Source organism: Salvelinus alpinus, chromosome 16 (assembly GCF_045679555.1).
Source record: "Salvelinus alpinus chromosome 16, SLU_Salpinus.1, whole genome shotgun sequence".
Lineage (NCBI taxonomy): Eukaryota > Metazoa > Chordata > Actinopteri > Salmoniformes > Salmonidae > Salvelinus > Salvelinus alpinus.
This window is the reverse complement of record NC_092101.1, coordinates 5,771,170-5,795,171: the sequence shown is the minus strand read 5'-3', so window position 1 is coordinate 5,795,171 and position 24,002 is coordinate 5,771,170. Positions and strand designations below refer to the sequence as shown.

General features: G+C 44.3%; 1 protein-coding gene across 3 annotated transcripts; it reads left to right on the top strand.

Moving 5' to 3' along the window:
- Window positions 1-353: 353 nt before the first annotated feature.
- Window positions 354-22,706, top strand: LOC139540684 (run domain Beclin-1-interacting and cysteine-rich domain-containing protein-like). Of its 3 annotated transcripts, none has more exons than XM_071344542.1 (22): window positions 354-598; window positions 4,044-4,197; window positions 4,626-4,709; window positions 7,684-7,843; window positions 8,119-8,225; window positions 8,571-8,802; window positions 9,844-10,305; window positions 10,657-10,704; window positions 11,564-11,662; window positions 11,853-11,968; window positions 12,339-12,528; window positions 12,658-12,762; window positions 15,152-15,226; window positions 16,946-17,006; window positions 17,884-18,016; window positions 18,143-18,288; window positions 18,431-18,495; window positions 18,629-18,867; window positions 19,054-19,115; window positions 19,326-19,479; window positions 19,755-19,848; window positions 21,571-22,706. In XM_071344542.1, the coding sequence occupies exons 1-22, from the start codon at window positions 561-563 to the stop codon at window positions 21,717-21,719; spliced, it is 2,973 nt and encodes a 990-aa protein (XP_071200643.1). In that variant the 5' UTR covers window positions 354-560; the 3' UTR covers window positions 21,720-22,706. The 3 variants fall into 3 exon arrangements, with proteins under 3 accessions (XP_071200643.1, XP_071200644.1, XP_071200645.1); XM_071344544.1 differs by lacking the exon at window positions 354-598 and adding an exon at window positions 2,033-2,052; XM_071344543.1 differs by lacking the exon at window positions 10,657-10,704 and having other exon boundaries at window positions 355-598.
- Window positions 22,707-24,002: the final 1,296 nt, after the last annotated feature.

The window sequence follows — 24,002 nt, the reverse complement described above, 5'->3', positions numbered from 1 at the left end:
ATTGTCAAGCTATTAGCAGGTTTGGCATAAAAAGCAGGGTTCTAGGCTGTACTGAAATTTTCTAGAAAAGTAATTAATGCATTACCCACCAGTTACAAATAGTAATGTGAAACTTTATATTGAATGTCACTGACTTTATTTAACAGAGAATGGAGGATAATTGAATAAGGTAGCAAATGTGCAGGCATCTTCATTTGAATAACTCACAGTTATAAATTCAGCATAAGGCTATTTTGCAATAAATAGCCTAGGAAAAATAAATCTCAATCTATCACTTCAAAATCAACCTGTGTCAAGGAGTAGGAGTCTTTGAAACATCAACCCCGCCCACTACTGATGATGGCGAGGTCATGCGGTTTTGTGTTTCTGTTTGGGCCTCATGCAATTTTTGACACTGACAGCGCTCGTATTGGACTACACCAGTCACCACTCCTACTAGCCAAAGTGAATGCGACGAGATAATGTTGAGCCACTGGCTGTAAGCGGCCGGTGTCTTGTGTGTACTGGAAGTGAATTTGGGGGAAGCTGATACCGTATTCGGTTTCCCCCGGTTCGAGGAAATGGAGATTACGGCTGAGGCTGAAGCCGAGGAACGCAGGTGAGGGACTAGGTGGGGAATCGGCTAACCAAGCTAGCTGTTTGCTAGCTAGCTTAGCCGGCTAGCTCGTTGGGTAACTAACTAGCTACATTAAGGTTGTTCACGGATGAAAACAAGTCTGAAATTGGCCAATGAACTTCAAACGTTGTCCTCAGTTACATGCAATATATAATACTGTCCATGACAATATGTATTTGCTAACTAGTAACGTTAACTAGGTAGCTAACGTTAACTAGTGTGTTAACTAAATTAGCGAACGTTAGCTAGCTAACTTGAGTTAGCATTATCAGCTAGTTAACGCTAAACTAACGTTAACTTGATATGTAGTTATCTTGCAAACTGGAAGGAAGTGCAATTTTGTTATGGCAAATTCCCTATTACAGGTGCTGTACAAGAGGGGTATTTATAGAATTCACCGGGAGTGAGCCAGGTGCCCCGCTCTATCCGACGTGAAAGCAGCTCAAAACAAAAGCGGTCTAATTCAATTATAGTAATCAGTAGGATTCTACGTTTTCCCATACAAAAGCGATTGCTTTTGATTTTTTTTTTAAACTCTCCTTCCCAATGAAAAGTAGTTTGAAAATGCAAACATTTATAGAATCTCTCGTGTGTTTCTGGATGATGCACTATGCTGTCTTGTTGACAACATGACCGAGAGGTGCAGATTACTGTTCGATTTAAGAAGGGCGCTCCTTTCCTGTTTAGGCCTGATGATGTGACGGGCCATAGTAAAGTGTACCCCGGGCCAGATTAATCTAACCCCCTCAATGATCGAGATACAGTACTGTAGGTGAGTGTCAACATGACCTGGATGATGGGCACTTTGGGGTGGACCCACCGGTTTCAATCAATGAGAGAATATTTCAATTAGATACATTGGCGATGTACACATTGTTGGATTACTTCATGGAATAGAAATGTATTATTTTTAATAATGGAGCATCTTCTAAATTGAAACGTACCACCTGCAACTGGACACAGACATTTTAGAAGAAGATCGGCCAAATCAAGAACTAATATATTATGGGAAAATTTAAGGTTGGTAGAACAGGATCTTAATCTGTGCTACACCAAACAGTACCTAACCTGTAACTCTCATTAATGGATACCAAAAAAACTATAATCACTGACAGACTCCTTCAGTAGTCATGAAACAGTGGCACACACTTCACTAGGTTCATCCTTAAAACCCCTTCTCCTCCAACCCTGTAACATGAATGAGCCCTGGATGTTTTAAGCCTAGTTTCTGTCATATTTGCTGCAGATGAGTAATGTGAAGTTTTTAATAAGATACTTTTTACTAGAAAACTAGATCTTTCTAAAATCTCCCTTCTGGTATTGTTCTTCATTGTTTCTCATTACTCAAGACTATTTTCCCAAGTGTGTGTGGGAGAGTGTGTGTCAGTTTGTTTCAGCATTGAGTTCCAGCTAGCTGCTGACTTAAGGAAAAATGAGTAAGTCCTGGGTATGAGCTTGCATTTTGTCTGTTGGTCTGTTGGATTTTGTGCTCAGTCTGTTTTTCTTCTCTTTTTTCTTTTCCTCAACATCAAATAGGCTACTTTAAGGCATAGATTCACTTTTGATTTTGCTGCTATCTCAATACAAGCGGAAAGTGACCTCTATTCACTCACCCAGAACAACAATATGTTAACTCTTTGTACTCAATACTGTTGTTTTAAAGAGTTTGCCATTAACCTATGCCCATTGGAGGTTGTAGCCCACATCACCTAGTGTCTTACCTACAGTGCATTCGGAAAGTATTCAGACCCCTTGACTTATCACATTTTATTACGTTACAGCCTATTTCTAAAATGTATTACATTGTTTTTGTTCATTAATCTACACACAATACCCCATAATGACAAAGCAAAAGCAGGTTTTTCTGAAATAAGTATTCAGACCCTTTACCCAGTACTTTGTTGAAGCACCTTTGGCAGTGATTACAGCCTCGAGTTTTCTTGGGTATGACGCTACAAGCTTGGCACACCTGTATTTGGGGAGTTTCTCCCATTATTCTCTGCAGATCCTCTCAAGCTCTGTCAGGTTGGATGGGGAGCGTCACTGCACAGCTATTTTCACGTCTCTCCAGAGATGTTCGATCGGGTTCAAGCCCGGGCTCTGGCTGGGCCATTCCGAGACAATCCTGCGTTGTCCTGTTGGAAGGTGAACCTTCGCCCCGGTCTGAGGTCCTGAGCAGGTTATCATCAAGGAACTCTGTACTTTTCTCCGTTCATCTTTGCCTCAATCATCAGTCCCTGCCACTGTAAAACATCCCCCACGGCATGATGCTGCCACCACCGTGCTTCACTGTAGCGATGGTGCCAGGTTTCCTCCAGATGTGACGCTTGGCATTCAGGCCAAAGAGTAAAATCTTGGTTTCATTAGGCCAGAGAATCTTGTTTCTCATGGTCTGAGACTCTTTAGGTGCTTTTTGGCAAACTCCAAGCCTGTCATGTGCCTTTTACTGAGGGGTGGCTTCAGTTTGGCCACTCTACCACAAAGGCCTGATTGGTGGAGTGCTGCAGAGATGGTTGTCCTTCTGGAAGGTTCTCCCATCTCCACAGAGGAACTCTAGAGCTCTGTCAGTGACCATCGGACCAAGACCCTTCTACCCCGATCGCTCACTTTTGCCTGGGCGGCCAGCTCTAGGAAGAGTCTTGGTGGTTCCAAACTTCTTCCATTTAAGAATGATGGAGGCCACTGTGTTCTTGGGGACCTTCAATTCTGCAGAAATGTTTTGGTACCCTTCCCCAGATCTGTGCCTCGACACAATCGTGTCTCAGAGCTCTACGACAATTCCTTCGACCTCATTACTTGGTTTTTGCTCTGACATGCACTGTCAACTGTGGGACCTTATATAGACAGGTGTGTCCCTTTCCAAATCACGTCCAATCAGTTGAATTTACCGCAGGTGGACTCCAATCAAGTTGTAGAAACATCTCAAGGAGGATCAATGGAAACAGGATGCACCTGAGCTCAATTTCTAGTCTCATAGAGAAGGGTATTTATGTTTTGTTATTTTTAATAAATTTGCTAACATTTCTAAAAACCTGTTGTCTTTGTTATTATGGCGTATTGTGTGTAGATTTCTGAATAAATATATTTAATCCATTTTGGAATAAGGCTGTATGTCTATGGTCTCAGTATACTTTAGAATAATTAGCCTATATCTACTTAGCCTAGTACAATGCATTTCATTGGGCGCTGTATATGCAGTGCACAGCCAGTAGTTTTTAGTAACAATGGTTCATTCGGGGTCATTGCACAGTAGTTTGTTTGTTATGGCAGATTCTTACTGTGTGATTTCTTCTCAGTCAGTCAATGCTGGTTTTAATTTTTCTGTTCAACTGTCTACTCTAGAATGTTTGGGTGAGGGACAAGTTCAGTCAAGCCTATACCTACCTCTTCACTCTCTTCCTCCATTCTCTCCCTCCTCTCTTTCCAGGAGGGAACACTGGAAGCTGCTCTCCAGTCTGAAGACCACGGTGGAGGGCCTGGTGTCCACCAACAACCCTAATGTGTGGTCTCGCTACGGGGGTCTACAGCGGCTGCACAAGGACATGAACCACATCCTCAGCCACGGCCTCAAGCACGAGCAGGTCAGGCCTCATGAACAAGTACTCCTTTACTTACTCTTAACTCTTTTACGCTATCATTTGTGTTTTCAATAAAGGTAATAATAAGGCCTTATTATTTGGCTGTTTTTCAGCCTCTTTATTTAAATGCACTAATATTATTGCCCTGGGTAAGAGCCTCTGCTAAGTGGGAATTCAGCGTTTGTTCCCTGCATTTTCTTTGAGGCAGGGTGCAAAAGAGCTGCTGAGAATGAACATTTCATAGTTCTACTGCTTTTTCCTCTGAATCTGTTTTCTGATGTTCTGTTTTTATCCTGTCCTGGTAACCCAAATGTAAGATGGATAGGGAAAAACTGGTGGAAATGTGGTCATAACAGCACACTGTGGCCTTTCATCGGCCATAAGTAGGACAATGCCATTGTACTGTAGTAAACGCCGGTTTTGTGTTGCAGGTGTACTACAAGCAGAAAGACTACTGGCCCTTTGTGTGTTGTGTCCGCTACATCAGCCCTCACCTGGCCTCGCATGTAGAACAGGTATTGTACTCTAGCAATCTCTTTACGGTGATTAATCATCCCGTGTATATGATGGTGGAGCCAGTACAGTTTGTTGTGACCACAGACATTGGCTGCATCCCAAATGGCACCCTATTCCCTACATAGTGGACTACTTTTGACCAGAGCCTAGTGCTGAGCAATTAGTGCTTTTTGAAGTCGGTTCGTCTCGGTTATTAAAAAAATTATTGCTGGTATCTTATTCGCAAAAAAAATGTCAACAACAAATGCATTATAAAATAATGGCTAATTATTTTGGAGCTTTTTAATGGAAATCACAAAGCCCAAAATAGTGAACATTCAATTGCTAAAACATCCTATTGTCTCCATCAGGTCCACATTGGCTAGACCTTAATAGGAAATTACTATGAAATAAAATATTTACTTAGTTTTTATTTCATTACTTTATTATTTTTCATTCCTTAAAGGTGCACTATGTTGAAATTGCTCTGCCATTTCCTGGTTGCTAAAATTCTAATAGTTCCCCTAATTTCCGCAAGTATAAGAGAATCATTGAAATATGTTTTCATAACCAAAAATATTGTATTTTCAGCTGTTTGAAGCTGGTGTACAAAACCGAAAGTAAAAGACACATAGTAGCTGCCTAAGTATTCTGCAGAGCTGTCTGACAAAATCGTTTGACTAGTTCTTCGAAGTAAATAAGGCATACTTTCAAGACTGCTTATTACCAACTACAACTATCAATCAGAGCTACCTCACGAACTGTCTCTATCCCTCTCATCTTTGTGTTGTTTACATTCCTCTCTCATGCGGTCTGTGTTAAGGCTATCAGTCTCTGTCGAGCCGGGAAGAACAGGCGCAATGAATTATGGTCATTATAGTTGATTACCACGTTTCTTTGCTGAACTAGGGTGAATATTTGCCTAATGAAAACTACAACTCCCTTCAGCCCAGCATCCCACAAAGAAAGTTCTTGACTTAATTTCTCTCGTGAATTATTTCATTTCTTTCTAGATAAACAGAGCGTTGAGCTCACAAAAAATGAACTAATGGAATTAAAGCAATTGAGCTGATGTTTTTTATATTTTATGAAGCATCTTTTACGTCTGCAGTTATCACAAAGTGCTTATACAGAAACCCAGCCTAAAACCCCAAACAGCAAGCAATGCAAATGTAGAAGCACGGTGGCTAGGAAAAACTCCCTGAAAGGCAGGAAACTAGGAAGAAACCGAAAGAGGAACCAGGCTATGAGGGGTGGCCAGTTCTCTTCTGGCTGTGCCGGGTGGAGATTATAAGAGTACATGGCTAGATTGTTCTTCAAGATGTTAAAAAATTCATAGATGACCAGCAGGGTCAAATAATAATCAGTGGTTGTAGAGGGCGCAACAGGTCAGCACCTCAGGAGTAAATGTTAGTTGGCTTTTCATAGCCGAGCATTCAGAGGTCGAGACAGCAGGTGCGGAGCTGCAACATGACCAGGTGGACTGGGGACAGCCAGGAGTCATCAGGCCAGGTAGTCCTGAGGCATGGTCCTAGGGCTCCGGTCCTCCGGATGGGTGCGTACTTGAATTCACACAGGACACCAGGAAAGACAGGAGAATTACACCAGCTATAATAAATCTAGCCCCCCGGCACATAGACTATTGCTCTCTGAGCTCTAGTCAAAAGTAGGACACTATGAGGGGTTGCGTTAATGCAGAATTCTGTGTTTTTCACACAGATTTTTTAAAATAAATGCATAAGAAATATCTTGCTGTGTTTTGTAAATGCAGATCTAAAATGCTTCTTACTGTAATTTCTGCTTTTCATCAGACAAACGTTGTGCTTCAGTTGCCCTTCTCCCCTCAGATGAGAGAAACATCATTCTATCAGAAGACAGCACTCTGACTGATGTGTAGCTATTTTTCTCCGGGTACTTTTCTCAGTGTAGCCAGCTAGTTTTTCTCTGGGAAAATGCAAGATTAACTTGAAGCAAAACATTAGGAAATGTAGCTGGCTACATTCTTTCTATGATAAACATTAGAAAATATGATGGCCATGCATCATTTAGCAAAAAAAGACCTTGTCTTTTCATTGTAAGCTCATTTGGCTCCCAGCCAAATAGCGTTGAAAATGAAGCTATTTTCTGCCGAATGTGTATTTGTGCCTAATGTATTTTCCGTGAAAAAACTATAGTTGCACGCCCCTGATCACTATTGAAAATTTAAAAAATATGATTGACTTTCTATATAAAACATAGGTGAAATGATTTAAATGCAGATTTCGGAAGGTCTGTGTTATGAAAATGCAGATTTATGAACACTAACGCAACCCCTTACTATATAGGGAATAGGGTGCCATTTGGGACACAGACATTGTTGAATCTATATAGTTGTCACAACAATACAGTGATTAGCCATTGTGTAACCTAATGATAAGTAGTGGTTCTAAGTTGATGCTAAACCTGATCTTAATGGTAGGCTGGCCCACAGTTGACAATGAGTTGAAACGAGGCAAGGATAAGCTTTAGTGAATGAATAAACACAACTTTTGCACTCTTACCAGGGTAATGCTTCATCAACACCCTTCTCACATGCTACTGTTGTGAAACCCAAATGCCCTTTAACCTTTTAGCCCCTGACCTCTTTCCCGTCTTGTTGATGTGCTAATGTTTTTTGTGCAATCTGCTGTATCTTCAGAAAAGTCTCTCGATGATTTCAGCTACTGCCTGTTACATTATCACAGAAGGTACAAACAGATCTGGGTGGGTCCAGCCAGCCAGCTAGCCAGCCACAGGTTCACCTGTTTATATAGTGGTCATCTCTCTAACCATCTCTTTTCTCTTTCTGTATTTTTCCTCACCCTTCCCCTCCCGTCCCTTGCCCTCTCCCCTTACTCTCTCTCCCATACACTCCTCCTTCAATCTCCCCTATTCCTCCCCCCTCCGCTCTCTCTTTCTCTCCCTCTACCCTCACTACTCTCCCTCCTCTCTCCCGCCTCTTTCTGGGCCCTGTAGTTCAGTAAGCTGGAGCCCGTGCTAAACAGGGGTATACAGAGTGTTGGGGAAGGCTACAAGGCCGAGCGCTGGCTATTGCACAGCCTTCAGGTCCACCTGCTCTCCGCCCAGCTCAGACCCCTGCTCAAACACCAGGGACACACCCGCAAGTACTACAACGGTAAGGCTGCGTGTGAGTGTGTGCGCCCCGGCTAAACCAAGACAACTGTAGTTAAGTTTGTGGACTTGATGAAGGAATTAGGGCTGGCAAGGTAATTGTAGGATCATGTAACCGACGATTCTGGATGAAAATAAAATAACCTTCATAACCGTTTCACTTTTAATTTTTCATATTCAAACGGAAAATCTTGACTTTCTCCCTTTCTCGGTCAGTTGCTCGCTCTGTCTCACGCCTCTCCCCCTTCCCTTCTCTCTCTCCCTCTCTCTGTCTCTCAGAGGAGGCCTTTCTCCTAAAAGAGCCCCATGTGACGGCCATGTTTCAGTATCTTGAGGCCGTGGAACAGAACAACCCCCGTTTGCTGGCACTCGTTGACACTGTCAAGGTGGGCACCTCGCGCACACACACACACACCAATACACACCAATCATACTCTCTGTCTGTATATCTTGGTGTCTTAAGTTCCTGTCCCTGATATCCACTTAAGCATTAGTGGAGGATCTCTCTCCCTCCATCTCTCTATTTGTCTTCTCTTTTCTGATACAGCTCAACTATGCCTTACACATAAATTGTCTCTTGCCATGTTTTTTTTTCTTTCTTTCCCCTTGTTTTTACTATACCTAATTGTCTGTGCCTGCATTGATCTCTTACCATCTATCTTACTGTACCTCTCTTTCACATTCTAATTTGTCTCTAATCCTCCCCCTCTGTTTTTCTCCTTCTTTCTCAGCTGTCCACTCTGAAGGGCCCTCCGTGTGTGGGGGGCCTGTTGAAGAGCCATAGTCTGTGTGAGCTGCCTGGGGCCGGAGGAGGCTGGAGGGCCGGGCTGGGCAAGGGCCAGGGGCCCCCCAGGGAAGAGCTCAACCACAGGCTCACCACCTCCCAGTGCTCCCTCTCCCACCGAGACAGAGGACACACACTGAACAGCATAAACACAGGGGTCATCTCAGAGAGGAACTCAGGTGAGGGGTGGAAGGAGGATAGGAGAGAGAGAGGGAGGGAGACAGGCTCCCACTGAGACAAAGGACACACAGCCAGCAATAACACAGGGGACATCTCAGAGGGTAACTCTGCTCAGGTGAGGAAATAGGGAGCTGAGGGAGGTTAGCGAATGGAGGAAGGAAGAAGGTGAGGGATGGGAATGAGGGTGTGAGAGTGGGAAAGAGAAAGTGGTACCCAACACTGACACCACTACGGTCGGCCGCATTAGAGAGCAACACAGGTGAGGATGGAGGGATAGGAGGGAGAGATGGAGGGATTGGGGTAGGGAGTGAGAACATGGGACGGAGAGCAACACCAACACAGATCAGGAGATATGGAGGAAAGCAGAGGGATTGAGTGTAAGGAAGGTAGACGGGAAAGAAAGGGGAGAGTAATAAATTAAACACAGATTAAAGCAGGGAATGAAGTAGAGGTGGATGAACTGTACAGTAGGGTAGAATTTCAGAGGGAGGATAGAGGGATGGAGCAGTAGTCTGAGAAGGAGAGGAACAGCATTGTGAATGGAGGTTAGGCAGGACATGTGCCTCCTGTTATCGCATTATCATTTCAGAAGGTCAAGGTCCACAATAAGTCACAATAGCTGAATTCACTACAGTGCTTGTGATCGCCGTGAGCCTACACAGGCCTGATTTGTAAATGGAGATGTGGTTTATTGGCGATTGTAAGGAGAGGGATTCCCTAAAACTCTTATCTGCCTCATCTCTCATTTGGTGTGTCTGATAGAAACATTCAGAAGTTTGATAGATATGGGAAGTATAGAAGTGACACTAAGAATTATTTCTGCTCTGTTGTTTTACAGTTCTAGTTGAAAGTCTCAGAAAATGTCAACCACCTTATATTAGCTGCTTCCCTTGATGCCTAAATTCCCTCGTATCTGCTTTTGAGGTCACTGAGTCTACACCGACCTGATTGTGTAAGGAGATGCGATTTGAATAAAGCATTGATGAAGTTTCTTCAGAAAGCAGTCTGACTGAAACTCTCTTCTTGTTCCCCCTCTACAGACTCTATTCCATCAGCCAGCGCCGCGGGAGCCCCTTGGGGGTGCGTGTCAGGGTCCGGGGGGGAGGGCGAGAGGGGTGTGACTCCTCCTCCCCGCCCCTTGGCAGCTGTCCCCCACATTGCCCTGACCGAGCCCGCCTCCCCAGGTCCTGCCCACTCAGACACCCTAGACTCTGGCGAGGGCGACGACGGCCCAGAATACCTGGCCATCGGTAACCTGGTGCAACGCTGCAATCGCCGTGACTCCCAGAGCTCCACCCCCAGCAGCGAGCCCGGCGGGAGTTGCGAATCAGGTGGCGAGGTTCCGGTCCAGCCGCCTATGCGGAGCTCCCTGACTGTGGTCCCGCCTCCCGCTCCGCGAAGGTCATCCTTCTCGGAGGGACAGAGGGGGCAGGGTCGCGGGGGCAGCAAGGGGCACATCCGCTCGATGTCTGACATGGGGATCAACCACAAACATAGACATGGTGAGTGTGTGTGTGTTTGTTTGCGTGTGTGTAGCAGGTGAGAGGCTAGGGTATGTTTGCTGAGCGTGTGTGCAAACCAATACGTGTATGTTTCTTTGTGAATTTTTATTTCAAATAAGTAATTGAAGGTTAATGGCTGCAAGACTAGTGTTTGTATAAGAGTGTGTGTATGCAGCAGGTTAGCGCCTGGGAGAGAGAGAGAGTGTGTGGGGGTGTGTAGTTGCAGTGCTATGCGGTGTGGACCACATCCAGCACATTTGTCTTTCTCGGTTGCCATTTGCCACAGTGCTTTTTCCTTTTCTTCTATTTTCTCACTGCTAACCTCCTCTCTCTGTCTCTGTCTGCGTGAAGGAGGGGGCCACAGGAAAATCACCATTATAATAGAGGACCCTGTAGCAGGTTGGCAGTGCAGTTCTTCTGTGCTCCGTCTTCTTCCTCTCTCATCCCCCTTTCCCTGCATGATAAATCCCTACTTCCACTTCTCTTATCTCTGGCCTTGCTTTTGGTTCCTCATTTGTGCTGTTCTGTTTTTGGTTGTTGTTTGGTTGATTTTTAGGTCGAACCAAGGTCACTCAAGACCCTAAGTCTTTGATTTAATGTTTGGCTGGTTTTAGGTGAAACCAAAACCAAGACCGTAGGCCAAAACAGCTCGCCATGTTCATTCATTGTGTTGGATAATGTTTGAATGCACTCTACTTTCATTACATTGTGATGTTTTAATGTTGTTTTTTTTGGTCTTTCATTGATTTTACTATTCATTTTTTACAAATGTTACCTTTTATCTTTTTTTTTCTAAGGTCATTATAACTTCAATGTATTAGTTGCTTATGTGGTCAGAATCACTGTCAGCAATCATAAGCGTATCATCACAATATTCGCCTTGGATTTGCAGTGGAAAGGAGACTTCATATAGTACTTCATATTTGATCTAATTTTATTATTATTTATTTTTTACCCTGATGTCATTTACCTAGCTGATAACAAAACATTGATGTGTTCATTGATACATTTACTCACGATACATCCTTTGTGGGTGTCTGACTGAGCATATCTCAAAATGGATATTAAAGTTGAAATGTCAAGCTACTACGACACTGTTCAGTTAAGTCTGTTTCTGCTTTCTTTAGCCAACTTTAGCACACATGTTGAATACAGAAAACAATCTGGTAACCAGGCTAGTTGGCCCTTGATGATATGACACTGATCTTCCTTCATTGTTGTGGTCAATCTAACATCAGCGGTGTGTACTGTTTGTCAGAATCGTTGGTTGGAGTGGACTGCTGTGTCACGGCCTACAGCCCCTTCTCCCCTGCCATCAGTGATGTCAGCACACCCAGCTCCCTCTATATGGAGTCAAGTGAGTACACTGGTTCAAACATGACTACCTAGCTGGCAAAATAAATGTAATTGTCAATGTCCATCACCTTACCTGAGGTATATATGCCAGTGACACCAATACTAATCAACATACAGTGTTTGGGGCTTGTCTTTGCTGAAAATGTGTGGGTGTGTGTGTGTCTCTGCATGTATGTGTTGTCTCTCTGCAGATGGCTCCCAGTACAGCAGTGTTCCAGACGGCATGTTCCGGAAGCCGTCAGAGGGCCAGAGCCTCATCAGCTACCTATCGGAGCAGGACTTCGGCAGCTGTGCTGACCTGGAGAAGGTGAGCCTGGGGAGGGTTCATAATCCCACATCATTTGACCCCTGACCTTTGAGTGATTAGAAACGGAACGTCTAAACGTTCCAATTCTCCCGAAGACTGCACTCGTGCACTTTTCCCCACACATTTTAAAGCATTGGATTTGTGTACCATAGTTTCTTACCCCAGAACTTGCCTTTTTAAAGGAAATGTGTGAGTCCACTCTAAGGACAGAAAGTTAGAGAATAGGGAGAGTTATGACCTAATTGGAATGGTATCATTTAGGAGACCCTTACACTCACCTCTCCAACTGTGTGAAATCAATCATAACTTCATTTTGAAAGTGTTACAGCAAGGCCTCACTCCCCCCGCCCATCTGCGTGTCTCATTCCAGGAGAATGCCCACTTCAGCATCTCTGAGTCTCTGATTGCCGCCATCGAGCTGATGAAGTGCAACCTGCGGCGGCGGCGGGAGGAGGAGGAGGATGGCGACGACAGCGACTCAGAGATCCAGCAGTTAAAACAGAAGATCCGCCTGCGCAGGCTGCAGATCCGACGCACCTGCCTGCCGCCCTCACAGCACTGTAAGAGCTTACGCATGGCTGGACATACACATGCACGGATGCATGCACACACAAACAAACAACTCCCAACTTAGTCCCCATGTCGTAATTTTGCTGCTATTGATTTTAATCCTGTCTCCCTTCCTCCAGTGTTCCACTCCACAGACAGCGGAGGCTCCTGCAGGAGCTCCCAGGATTCCTTTCACATGTCCGACTCGGGCTCTGCCGAGGAGGTGGAGGAGTGTGAGCTGAGAGGTAGAGAGAGGGAACGAGGGAACCTTAGGAAGGATTGTGGACTTGGATGGAAGGGTTTATATTATATACACATCATGCAAGCTTTGTGTGCCATTAAGTTCACAACCTCATTGTCACGTCCCACATATCATTCATCTACCCACTAAGGCTGGAAACGGCTCCCATTTTTAATGGTATTCATTAACATTGCTCTCTGGACTGTTGAGGCAAGGTAGCTAGGTCTTTGATAAATGTGTGTGTGTGTTTGCCTGCATGTGTGTTCTAAAAGTAGCCTTCATGCGCGTGTGTGTGTGTGACTACTTCCTCCTGTTTATGTGTGTGTATACACAGTACTACTGTGTGTAGTCATATAGTGCATTTGGAACCCTTGACCTTTTCTACATTTTGTTACGTTACAGCCTTATTCTGAAATGGGTTAATTTTAAAAGTCATCAATCTACACACATTACCCCGTAGTGACAAAGCAAATACAGGTTTTTATACATTTTTGCAAATGTATTAAAAAAACTACTTTTTTTACTTAAGTATTCATACTCTTTGCTATGAGTCTCGAAATTGAGCTCTGTTGCATCCTGTTTCCATTGATCATCCTTGAGATGTTTCTACAATTCAATTGATTAGACATGATTTGGAAAGGCACACACCCGTCTATATAAGGTCCCACAGTTGATATGCATGTCAGAGCAAAAACCAAGCCATGAGGTCGAAGGAATTCTAGAGCTCCGAGACAGGATTGTGTCAAGGCACAGATCTGGGGAAGGGTACCAAAAAATGTCTGCAGCATGGAAGGACTGCAAGAACACAGTGGCCTCCATCATTCTTAAATGCAAGAAGTTTGGAACCACCAAGACTCTTCCTAGAGCTGGCCGCCCGGCCAAACTGAGCAATCGGGGTAGATTCTCTGGTTTGATGAAACCAAAATTGAACTCTTTGGCCTGAATGCCAAGCGTCACATCTGGAGGAGACCTGGCACCGTCCCTACGTTGAAGCATGGTGGCGGCATCATGCTGTGGGGATGTTTTTCAGAGGCAGGGACTGGAAGGCTAGTCGGGATCGAGCGAAAGCTGAACGGAGCAAAGTACAGAGAGATCCTTGATGAAACCTGCTCGAGAGCGCTCAGGACCTCAGACTAGGGCAAAGGTTCACCTTCCAACAGGACAATGACCCTAAGCACATAGCAAAGACAATGCAGGAGTGGCTTCAGCACAAGTCTCAATGTCCTTGAGTACCCCAGCCAGAGCCTGGACTTGAACCCGAACATCTCTGGTGAGACCTGAAAATAGCTGTGCAGCGACGCCAAAGCTTGTAGCGTCATACCCAAGAAGACTTGAGGCTGTAATCGCTGCCAAAGGTGCTTCAGGCCCCCATTAACATTGACGGGGCTGTTGTGGAGAGGGTCGAGAGTTTCAAGTTCCTTGGAGTCCACATCACCTACGAATTATCATGGTTCAAACATACCAAGACAGTCGTGAAGAGGGCACGACAAAACCTTTTCCCCCCCAGGAGACTGAAAAGATTTGGCATGGGCCCCCAGATCCTCAAAAGGTTCTACAGCTGCACCATTGAGAGCATCCTGACCGGTTGCATCACTGCCTGGTATGGCAACTGCTCGGCATCTGACCGTAAGGCGCTACAGAGGGTAGTGCGAACGGCCCAGTACATCACTGGGGCCAAGCTTCATGCCATCAGAGGAAAGCCCATAAAATTGTCAGAGACTCCAGTCACCCAAGTCATAGACTGTTTTCTCTGCTACCGCACGGCAAGCGGTACCGGAGCGCCAAGTCTAGGACCAAAAGGCTCCTCAACAGCTTCTACCCCCAAGCCATTAGACTCCTGAACAATTCATAAAAATCGCCACCGGACAATTTACATTGACCCCCCCCCCCCCCTGTACACTGCTGCTACTCGCTGTTTGTTACCTATGCACAGTCACTCAACTAGCCTGTACCCCTGCACACTAACTCGGTGCCCCCTGTATATAACCTTGTTATCCTTATTGTGTTACTTTTTATTTTTGCCTACTTGGTAAATATTTTCTTCTTGAACTGCACTGTTGGTTAAGGGCTTGTAAGTAAGCACTTCACAGTAAAGTCTACACTTGTTGTATTTAGCGCATGTGGCAAATAAAGTTTGACTGGTAAATACTGGTAAAGGGTCTGAATACTTATGTAAATGTGACATTTGCAAAAATTTCTAAAAACCTATTTTTGCTAAGTCATTATGGGGTATTGTGTGTAGGTTGATGAGGAACAAAAACAATTTCATCAATTTTAGAATAAGGCTGTAACGTAACAAAATGTAGAAAAAGTCAAGGGTTGTGAATACTTTCCAAATGCACTGTATATTTGGTGGTGTGGAGCCAGTGCTGAGTGTAGTCTCTGTCTCTCAGATGGCTGTGAAGGCCAGTCCCTGATGGCGGTGTCAAGGAGCGGCCTCTCCCTGTCGCTCGCCTCCCTCTTCTCAGGTATCTGATCTGGTGTGGGGTACAAGAGACAGGGCTAGGGGGGGGCACAAAAACTACGGATGTGGAAGGCTGGACAAATGTAGCTGGATTCCATGGCTCTTTCTCAATGAATCTTTCTGCGATTCCTCCCGTCCTATTCTCAACTGTATTGAAGGACGAGGTTCAAGGTCCCTCCCCTCTGACCTTCTCCAATGTGTTTTGAGGAGGAGGTGGCGTGGAGTGAGGAATTGTGTGAAGATGAAGTGAGGAAGAACTCTTACCAAAACAATTATTTCCCCTTACTCTCTGCCTTTGAGTGATTGATGTTCACGGTTAGCATCATATGGACTCTACCTTTTTCCTTTGAGCTTTCAGTTTAATTTGGTATAATTTCTACCAGATTGGTGCCCATTGGTACCTAGTCATTTTAGTGACGTCTACAAGTGGGGAAAAAGGTTTTCAGTTTGGAATCCAGCTAGTTGTTGGCCTGGCTTGTGTGCTTTGTGGTTCCTTTGCTGCTCCAGAGTTAGGGAGACCGGCGATGAGTGTATAGACATCTATGGTTTGATGGGGGTTAGGGTCTTCAGTAGTCTAGTACATTTGCGGTCAGCAGTGTATAGCTACTGCTGCTATTGGGCATTCATGAATATTCATTCATCCATCCATTGATTCACTCAACAATTAATTTAGGCTTTATGTGTTGCATCACTGATGCACATCCAGTTGTGTTAGTGCTCAACGCGATCTCACTGCTTTTGAGTTCCCCCTAAAAACAGGAACTGCTTCATATTAATTCCACCTTGCCAAGTTGCCTATTTCTAGCACGCTGCAGTGGTAGCAAAGAAATAGTCTGGCTTGCATTAAAAGAAACATCAGATATTACACGTGTGAGACTAGACTTAACGGCTTAATGGACTGCGAACAAAATGACTCCCACAGTCTTATTATATATAAGTATAGCTGTTAATAAGATGATAATAAATTTTTGTTTGTGATGCTGCTGCTGCGTAGTCGGCTTTCATAAGAAAAAGGATACTTGCTGATTATGTCATTTGTTGCAGCCTAGCATCCCTTTGGCATATCGTTGTTTTTGGATCTTGTCAGAAGGGCTTTGGATTTGCATCGACTGCACAAATCCACATATGAACATATTCTGAAATGGACAAAAGAATAGTTTTAGACTGAACCCCTAGACTATATTGGTCAGAAACTGGGTTGCAGTTGTGGATTTGGGATTGGGTCATTGTCTGCTGGCCTGCCTGTCAATGACCTATATTGAATATGCTAGTTCTTTCATCCCCTAGCCTAGTGATCCGTAATACCCTAGTTTCCATGAGATTTTCCAGAGGCTTATAGCTCTTTATCAGATTCATGTTCTTTGAAATCCCTCATGTTTTCAACTAGCCAAGGCTTTCTGACTCCAATGTCCCATAATATTCTGCCCAAAATCTCTCGCCAGCAGCACACTAATATGATACCTTTTAAAAGTCCCTATGTGAACTCTCTGCCACACATGTAATGTCTGATGCTTTTGTGCCTTCTATAGGACTTGTCATATCTAGGACAGATTAGTTTTCTCCTGAAACACCACCCTCAAATTTTTTGCTGTAAATGTTTTTATTTGTGATTGTCTGAATTTGATGCCTGCCTTTAGAACCAAATTATGCTAGGTAGTGTGATTGATGTGCTTTAAAAGAACTGAGCCTAATCTCTCGCTCTCTCTCTCTCATATATATACAGATGCAGACATAAAGCGCAGTGTGACGTCCAGTGGCCGCTCGTTCCTCACCTCAGAGTCTATGTAACAACTGCTCCTCCCACACACTCACACTCTGGCCTTGTAGATGTAGGCCCAATCCCAAATTGACCCTATGCCCTAGACCCTTTGTCCTATGCACTTGAGATTTGATAGGTTTAGGCAATTTTGTAACAGCACCAACTTGCCCTCTGATAGGATACGATAAGTCTCGTCTACATCTCCACAAGTGTATAGAGAATAGTGTCTAGAGATGGATTTGGCCATTGTCTGCTGACCTGCCTGTCCATGTCAATAACATAGGTCATATGCTAGTTCTTTCATCCCCCGAGCCTAGTGATCCATAATAGCCTAGTTTCCACAAATTTTCCAAAGGCCTTATAGCTCTTTACCAGATTTATGATCCTCGAAACCTTATGTTTTCAACTAGCCAAGGTTTGCTGACTTCTATCGCCAATATTGAATATTTTGACATTGATTGCATGTGTGAATCTCCTGCATCTCACCTTGGCCACACCCTTTCTCCTATTGGCCCAATGAAGAATGGTAGTCCGTGGAGTGGGCTGGACTATAGACAGAATGTTTAGGTTTCGATCAAGCCCATATCAAGCACAGAGGTAACAGTAGAAAAATAAAAGGCATGGTAGTTAGATAGCGGTAGTTAAAATTAGGCTATTGATTGCAGTAGTTGAAATGAAGCTATTGTTCACGGTAGGCTACTTGGAAATTATGCTGTCATTTGCGGAAGTTGATATTAGGCTGTTGCTCGCGGTAGTTGAAAATAAAAGGCTATTCTTTGTGGTAGTTGAAATTAGACAATTGTTTGATAGTGTGGCTATAATTTGCAGTAGTGGAAATGATCTGTTGTTCACAGAAATGTGTTTGGTATATGCTTCTTCACACTTCCTACTCCCTCTCTCAGCTCTCCGTCGTTCCTCCAGTCTAACTCGGCTGAGTCGGTGGCCATGGGGCTGCTCAGGCAGTTTGAGGGCATGCAGCTCCCCGCAGCCTCGGAGCTCGACTGGCTGGTCCCAGAGCAAGACGCACCGCAGAAGGTACGCTCACACAGACACACAAGCATGCAGACACATACATGCATGCATAGACACATACATACAATATCCCCCACACATACACCTACACTCTCACAAACTGACCTGTATTCTCCCTCTACCCTTCAGCTCCTGCCCATCCCTGACTCCCTGCCCATCTCTCCTGATGACGGGGAGCATGCTGACATCTACAAGCTGAGGATCCGGGTGCGAGGGAACCTAGAGTGGGCCCCGCCCCGACCCCAGATAATCTTCAACATCCACCCCGCGCCCAAGTGAGTCCTTAACACACACACACTGACTTCTCTCCCCCTTCTTGTTTGCCTCTCCCCCTTTTTGTTTGCTTGTCTGTCGCTCTAACCCTCCTATGTCTGTCTGTCTCTAACCATCCTCTCTCCCCCTTTTTCGCTCCATTAGGAGGAAAATAGTTGTGGCGAAGCAGAACTACCGCTGTGCAGGCTGCGGGACTCGCATAGACCCAGGTACAAACCACATTGAAGACCCCCACCCTCCAAAACACAACCACACATGTTATCCTCATCCCACGGTGGTCATTTTGTGTCAAGCCTCACCCCCTGCCTCACTCTGTTACCACTACTCCCCTTCACCGGACAGACTACATTAAGCGAATGCGCTACTGTGAGTACCTGGGCCGCTACTTCTGCCAGTGTTGCCACGAGAACGCCCAGGCGGTGGTGCCGGGCCGCGTGTTGAGGAAGTGGGACTTCAGCAAGTACTACATCAGCAACTTCGCCCGGGACCTGCTGGGGAAGATCGCCGGAGACCCCCTGTTCAACCCCAACGACATCAACAGTGGCCTCTACAAGAAGAACAAAGCCCTGGAGACTGTCCGGGTGAGAGGACTGGACTTTAGCCTGGTTTAGATTAGTCTAGTTTGATGCTTAGTTTATGCTTATCTTTGGCAGTATTTTATTTTGCTTTAGTTTAGCCTACTCATACTAGAAAGAACATTTGTTCCGGTTATTGGTTGTGGTTTGAAATGTGTTCTATAAACAAAGTGTATTTGTACTATTCTTCAGGTTTTGAGGGTCCAACTCTTCCACATGAAAAACCTCTTCAAGACATGCCGCCTAGCTAAAGAGTAAGTTGTGTGCATGCATGCGTGTGCCGCCTCCTGCAATGAATGGTATTGTCGATATGAGAGTCCCTTTCTTTTACATGTTACATTCCTCCTAAAGTATTCTTCCTGTAATGAACTGTGCTATTGCTATGAGACGACACTGTCGGCGCTGTCAGGTAAAGTATTGCTGGTAGGAGTTCCCCTCGTGTGTCTTTGCGTTTGACCCCATAGGGTGCTGGACCAGTTTGACAGCCTCCCAGGTCACTTGACTGAGGACCTGCACCTGTTCTCCCTCAACGACCTCAGTGCTGTGCGCAACGGAGTTCTGGCCACCCGGCTTCGAGAGCTGCTGAAATTGGGTTCCGCGCACGTGGCTGGCTGTGTGGTGAGAATCTGTTGAATTATCCTGAACTACATACTCTTCCTGTTGTCACTAGTTCACTCTCAACTATAGATTTTCCTGTAATAGAGACATTCATTGTTGTACTGTAATGTACATTTTGAATTGTCATTCTATAATAGAAAATATGAGTCAAATTACTATTTGCACCATGTGTGACAGTGGACTTGAGGGTGTCATAAAGTGACATTTGCATTCTCAGTGCGTCCCCTTAATGTCAATGTCTCAATTTCCCCTCTCTCCTTCTTTGTCTCTCACAGCTCTGTCAGGCCAAGGGTTTTGTGTGTGAGTTCTGCGGCAACGACAAAGACATCATCTTCCCTTTCGAGCTGAACAAGTGCACACGCTGCGAAGGTGAGCTCCCCCCGTATCCAGATTGTCATAAATTCATCCATCCCAGGAAATTCGGTAATACCAGCACTGGAACACAAGGGGTGTAATTTTCAATCCAAAGATTAGCAATGCTAACACGTACTTGTAAAATCCCATAGTGCATGCTAGCTAAATGCTTACGAACGGTCTCTGACAAAATATTTGCATGACATCCCAGTTCAGTTATACAAGTAACTAAAGAATGCTTCTCAGTTTAGCTGGCAAACATTTAGTTGTGAATTCCATACTGTAACTAGATCAGCTGGCGCGTGCTGCACCACAGTCAGTGACTCACGAGGCTCTGTTCTCTCACCGTGACTGGGGGACTGTAAGCTTCATACTGAAAAATTGTAAGACAGGTGAAATGAAGAACCCAATCTGCTTCATCTCCTAGCGTATTGCACAAGTGGGCTGCAGGTATTTACTTAAATGTTAATATTTTGCTCCTTTTTACGAAAAAAGTAAAACTGTATTGATAAATCATCCTATGACTATTTTGAAATAACCCGGTATACCGCTCAAGCCTAATCCCAAAACAGGAGAGAGGGAGCAGGAGGAGTGGAAAAGGAAGCTAATAGTGAGGGAACAGATGACCAAAGCAAAAGGACTGGAGAGGGAGAGACAGGAGAGTCTGAGAAGGGGAGAGGAGGATGTTATTCAAAGCTCTCAAACAGAAAGTCTGGCCAAGGCATTTTGGAGTAAAGGGAGAAAGATGAGGAGATAAGAGAAGGAGAAACCGAGATGGGGGCAGGAGTAAATGAGGAAGGAAAGCATGAAACTGAGTAGGTGGAGGACAAAGAATTTGAGGAGAGGCCATGCCTTAAATTTGGCAGAAGGAATCGGGCCTGGGTAGGGCCTGAACGTTGCAAGTATGGCCCGGGCTTAAAATTCATGCCCATGCATGGCTCTAATAAGGATATGGGTCTATTTCATGTCTATGTAATGGCAGGATGAATTGGAGTGATTGAAGGTGTTTATTTTCTTTTGATATGTGCCTACCTGTTCACATTATTAATTAAGCCTCAACTTTTCTGTGTGAATGTGAAATAAACATGTTTGTGAATTTCAGTTGCTTTTTCATTTCATTATCGAGGGGACAAATATATTAATTTGAAAAAGTAGTAACAAATGTATACAATTGAAGCTTCCACACAGGTGTTACCTGAAATGGTTCAGTCACACCTTCATAGCTTTAGAAGCTGTGTGTCTCTCTTTTGAGAATAGGCTGTTCGTTGTTGTGTCTGAACTGGTTTGTGTGGTGCACTGACTTTTGGCAAGTTTCTCTGCATTTCACCACTCCTCTCATGCCTTCTGCCTTGCCACCCTGACACGCCTCTTCTTTTATAGTCCCATGTCACCCCTTCCCCTCTCTTCAGAGACTGTCATTGGCTATTCTGCTGTGACATCACAGCACCTCAGTCTTCTTCCCATTGTGAACAATGTTGTCAAACCGGTTATTAGCGTTGCGGGAGCGCTCCCCCATGTTTGCTTAGAGCTGGTTAACAGGTGAGTTATGGGGTGGAACATCAGTCTAGGGACTAGGCTGTTGGCCATATATTTTCTTGCGTCCTTCTACACATCGACCAAACCAAAGTTTTTTTTCAACAGGACTCCACCCATGTGTGTTTGTCTCAATCTTTTTGCAGCGTTTCAGTGTGGTTGCTTTTGCAATGACATCTCTCTTGTGTTGTCTTTGTCTTTCAGAGTGCAAGGCGTGTTTCCACAGCAAATGTTTCCGGGCAGGCAAGGAGTGCCCGCGATGCCAGCGCCTGGCAGAGAGGCGGGAAAGGATGGCACGCAAGAACATGGAGGAGCAGGAAGATAAGGAAGAGGACGAGGGAGGCGGGAGCTAGGATAACGAACTGAGAAACAAGGGAGAGAGGACTGGAGAAAGATTTTTTTTTTTTAAAGAGAACAATGATTTTACTGACTGACAGGGACCCTTATTCTTTCAACTAATCCCTCCATCCCTCTCTTTTCCTTGAAATTGCAGCTTCTGGCCTCTGGACGAGCTCTGATTTAGTTTTTCGGTTGCTATAGTGAAAGATTAGATTTTGTTTTTTCTTCTTCACCCAAAGTAACAGGATTCTTGCTTTTGTTTTTTGAATGCATTGTCAATATTCGAAATAGCATATTATATTAATATATTGGCTTGATTTTTATGGTTTGCTGCTCTGATTCCAAGTGCAGATATCATAATACAATAGAGTCCTGCCATGTACAGTATGTATAGAAGTGATTATTTTAAATAGAACAAGGTAGGTAGAAGTACTGAAATGTTATGCTATTTTAGCCAACCCTATGTGCCTCTGTCACCAATGTTCTTATACTGGCAGAGATAGCACCCCATTTGGTTGTTTAAGAGGAGTTGGAATGACAGGTCTTTGGAGGGGGGTCTCTCAATCAGTATTGCACAGAGTTGCGAATATTTTAAGATGATACAGTGGAGACAGCATGTTTGTGTGCATGTGTAAAAGGTGATATATGCATCTACTAAAAAGGTGTGGAAGTGTGTACTATGGAGTGTGTGTGAGAGAGGTTGTCTCTGTACCTACTGTACCATGCATCTGTGCAGAAATGTTTTGCACCAGCCTGATCAGGCACTTAAATATATCATTTTTTGTCTTTGTGTAAAATATGAAGTCTTTGTTATTTTTAACAGTACTCTCGGGCGTATTGCTGATGTTCATCTCACACAAAGCACATAGGGTTTTCACATTTTAGAGTACCTTTCTCGCTCTTCTTACTTTGCCTCGTATTGCCATCCTGATTCTGTTTTGCTACATGGATTAAACTTTGGCCTCTTGGGCTGAGGTCCAATGTTCCAAAATGGCATCCTTTCCTCGTATTTCCGTCATGATTGCTGTCTTGAATGGGCATGATGGGTTTTCACACTGTGGAAACCTATCATCCTTTCACCCTTATTGGTTATGACAAGGGAAAGGAGATAAGGAACGGTGTCCATTGAAGAGTTTTGGTACAGATCGGGACTTGAATGGCAGTCTATGGCACGAGTGGTGCAAACAGACGCAGGTTTTAATAGGCTGATCTATCCATCACAATCTAGCACCTCCCCCTCTTTGTGGATTTCAAAGGGTGAGCAGCGCAAGTAATCCGCTAAACAAAGAAGTGAGTTTGGGAAATCGGAAAAGTATGCATCTAAGAAACTCAGAACCAATCGATTTCTCAGCATTTTTAAAGTCCCATTTGATACAGCTGTGGCAGGCTTGCATGAGAGGATGCCTTGATTTTAACCACACCCCTTTCTAATCTCACTTGGTTGCACAATGTTACCAGGCTATGTGTCAGCAATTCGAGCCTGAATACGAGGTTAGCTATCCCCTGACTGTCAGACAATGACAGTGTGTATGGGGCATAATATGCACATTCACAAGGCTATTGGTAATAAGCAACATTGTGGCCTGATTTTTCAGACATCGAGGGAACTTAGTCTCTGACTAAGAATTTCAATGGAGAATTTCCATTAAACAGGTTTTCTGTTTCTGGGAAACTAGCACATAGATCACAGGACTATATTCAGTGCCTTCAGAAACTATTCAGTCCCCTTGACTTTTTCCAAATTTGGTTACGTTACAGCCTTATTCTAAAATATCTATTTTTTTTCCTCAATCTACACACAATACCCCATAATGACAAAGCAAAAACAGGCTTAGATATTTTGGCTAATTTATAAAAAACTGATATTACATTTACAAATGTATTTATTTATAAAGCCCTTTAATATCAGTCGATGTCACAGAGTGCTATACAGAAACCCATCCTAAAACCCCAAACAGCAAGCAATGCAGGTGTAGAAGCACGGTGGGTAGGAAAAACTCCCTAGAAAGGCAGGAACCTAGGAATAAACCTAGAGAGGAACCAGGCTCTGAGGGGTGGCCAGTACTCTTCTGGCGGGGTTGGGTGGCGATTATAAGAGTACATGGCCAAGATGTTCAAATGTTCATAGATGACCAGCAGGGTCAAATAATAATAATCACAGTGGTTGTAGAGGGTGCAACAGGTCAGCACCTCAGGAGTTAATGTCAGTTGGCTTTTCATAGCCGATCATTCAGAGTTAGTGACAGCAGGTGCGGTAGAGAGAGGGAGTCGAAAACAGCAGTTCCAGGACAAGGTAG

Excerpts from the sequence above, each read along its gene's own strand:
- LOC139540684 (XM_071344542.1), top strand. The coding sequence starts at position 561 with ATGGAGATTACGGCTGAGGCTGAAGCCGAGGAACGCAG. Across the intron at positions 12,529-12,657 it reads CCTGCCGCCCTCACAGCACT|TGTTCCACTCCACAGACAGC; the intron begins GTAAGAGCTTAC and ends CCCTTCCTCCAG. Across the intron at positions 19,116-19,325 it reads ACATGCCGCCTAGCTAAAGA|GGTGCTGGACCAGTTTGACA; the intron begins GTAAGTTGTGTG and ends TTGACCCCATAG.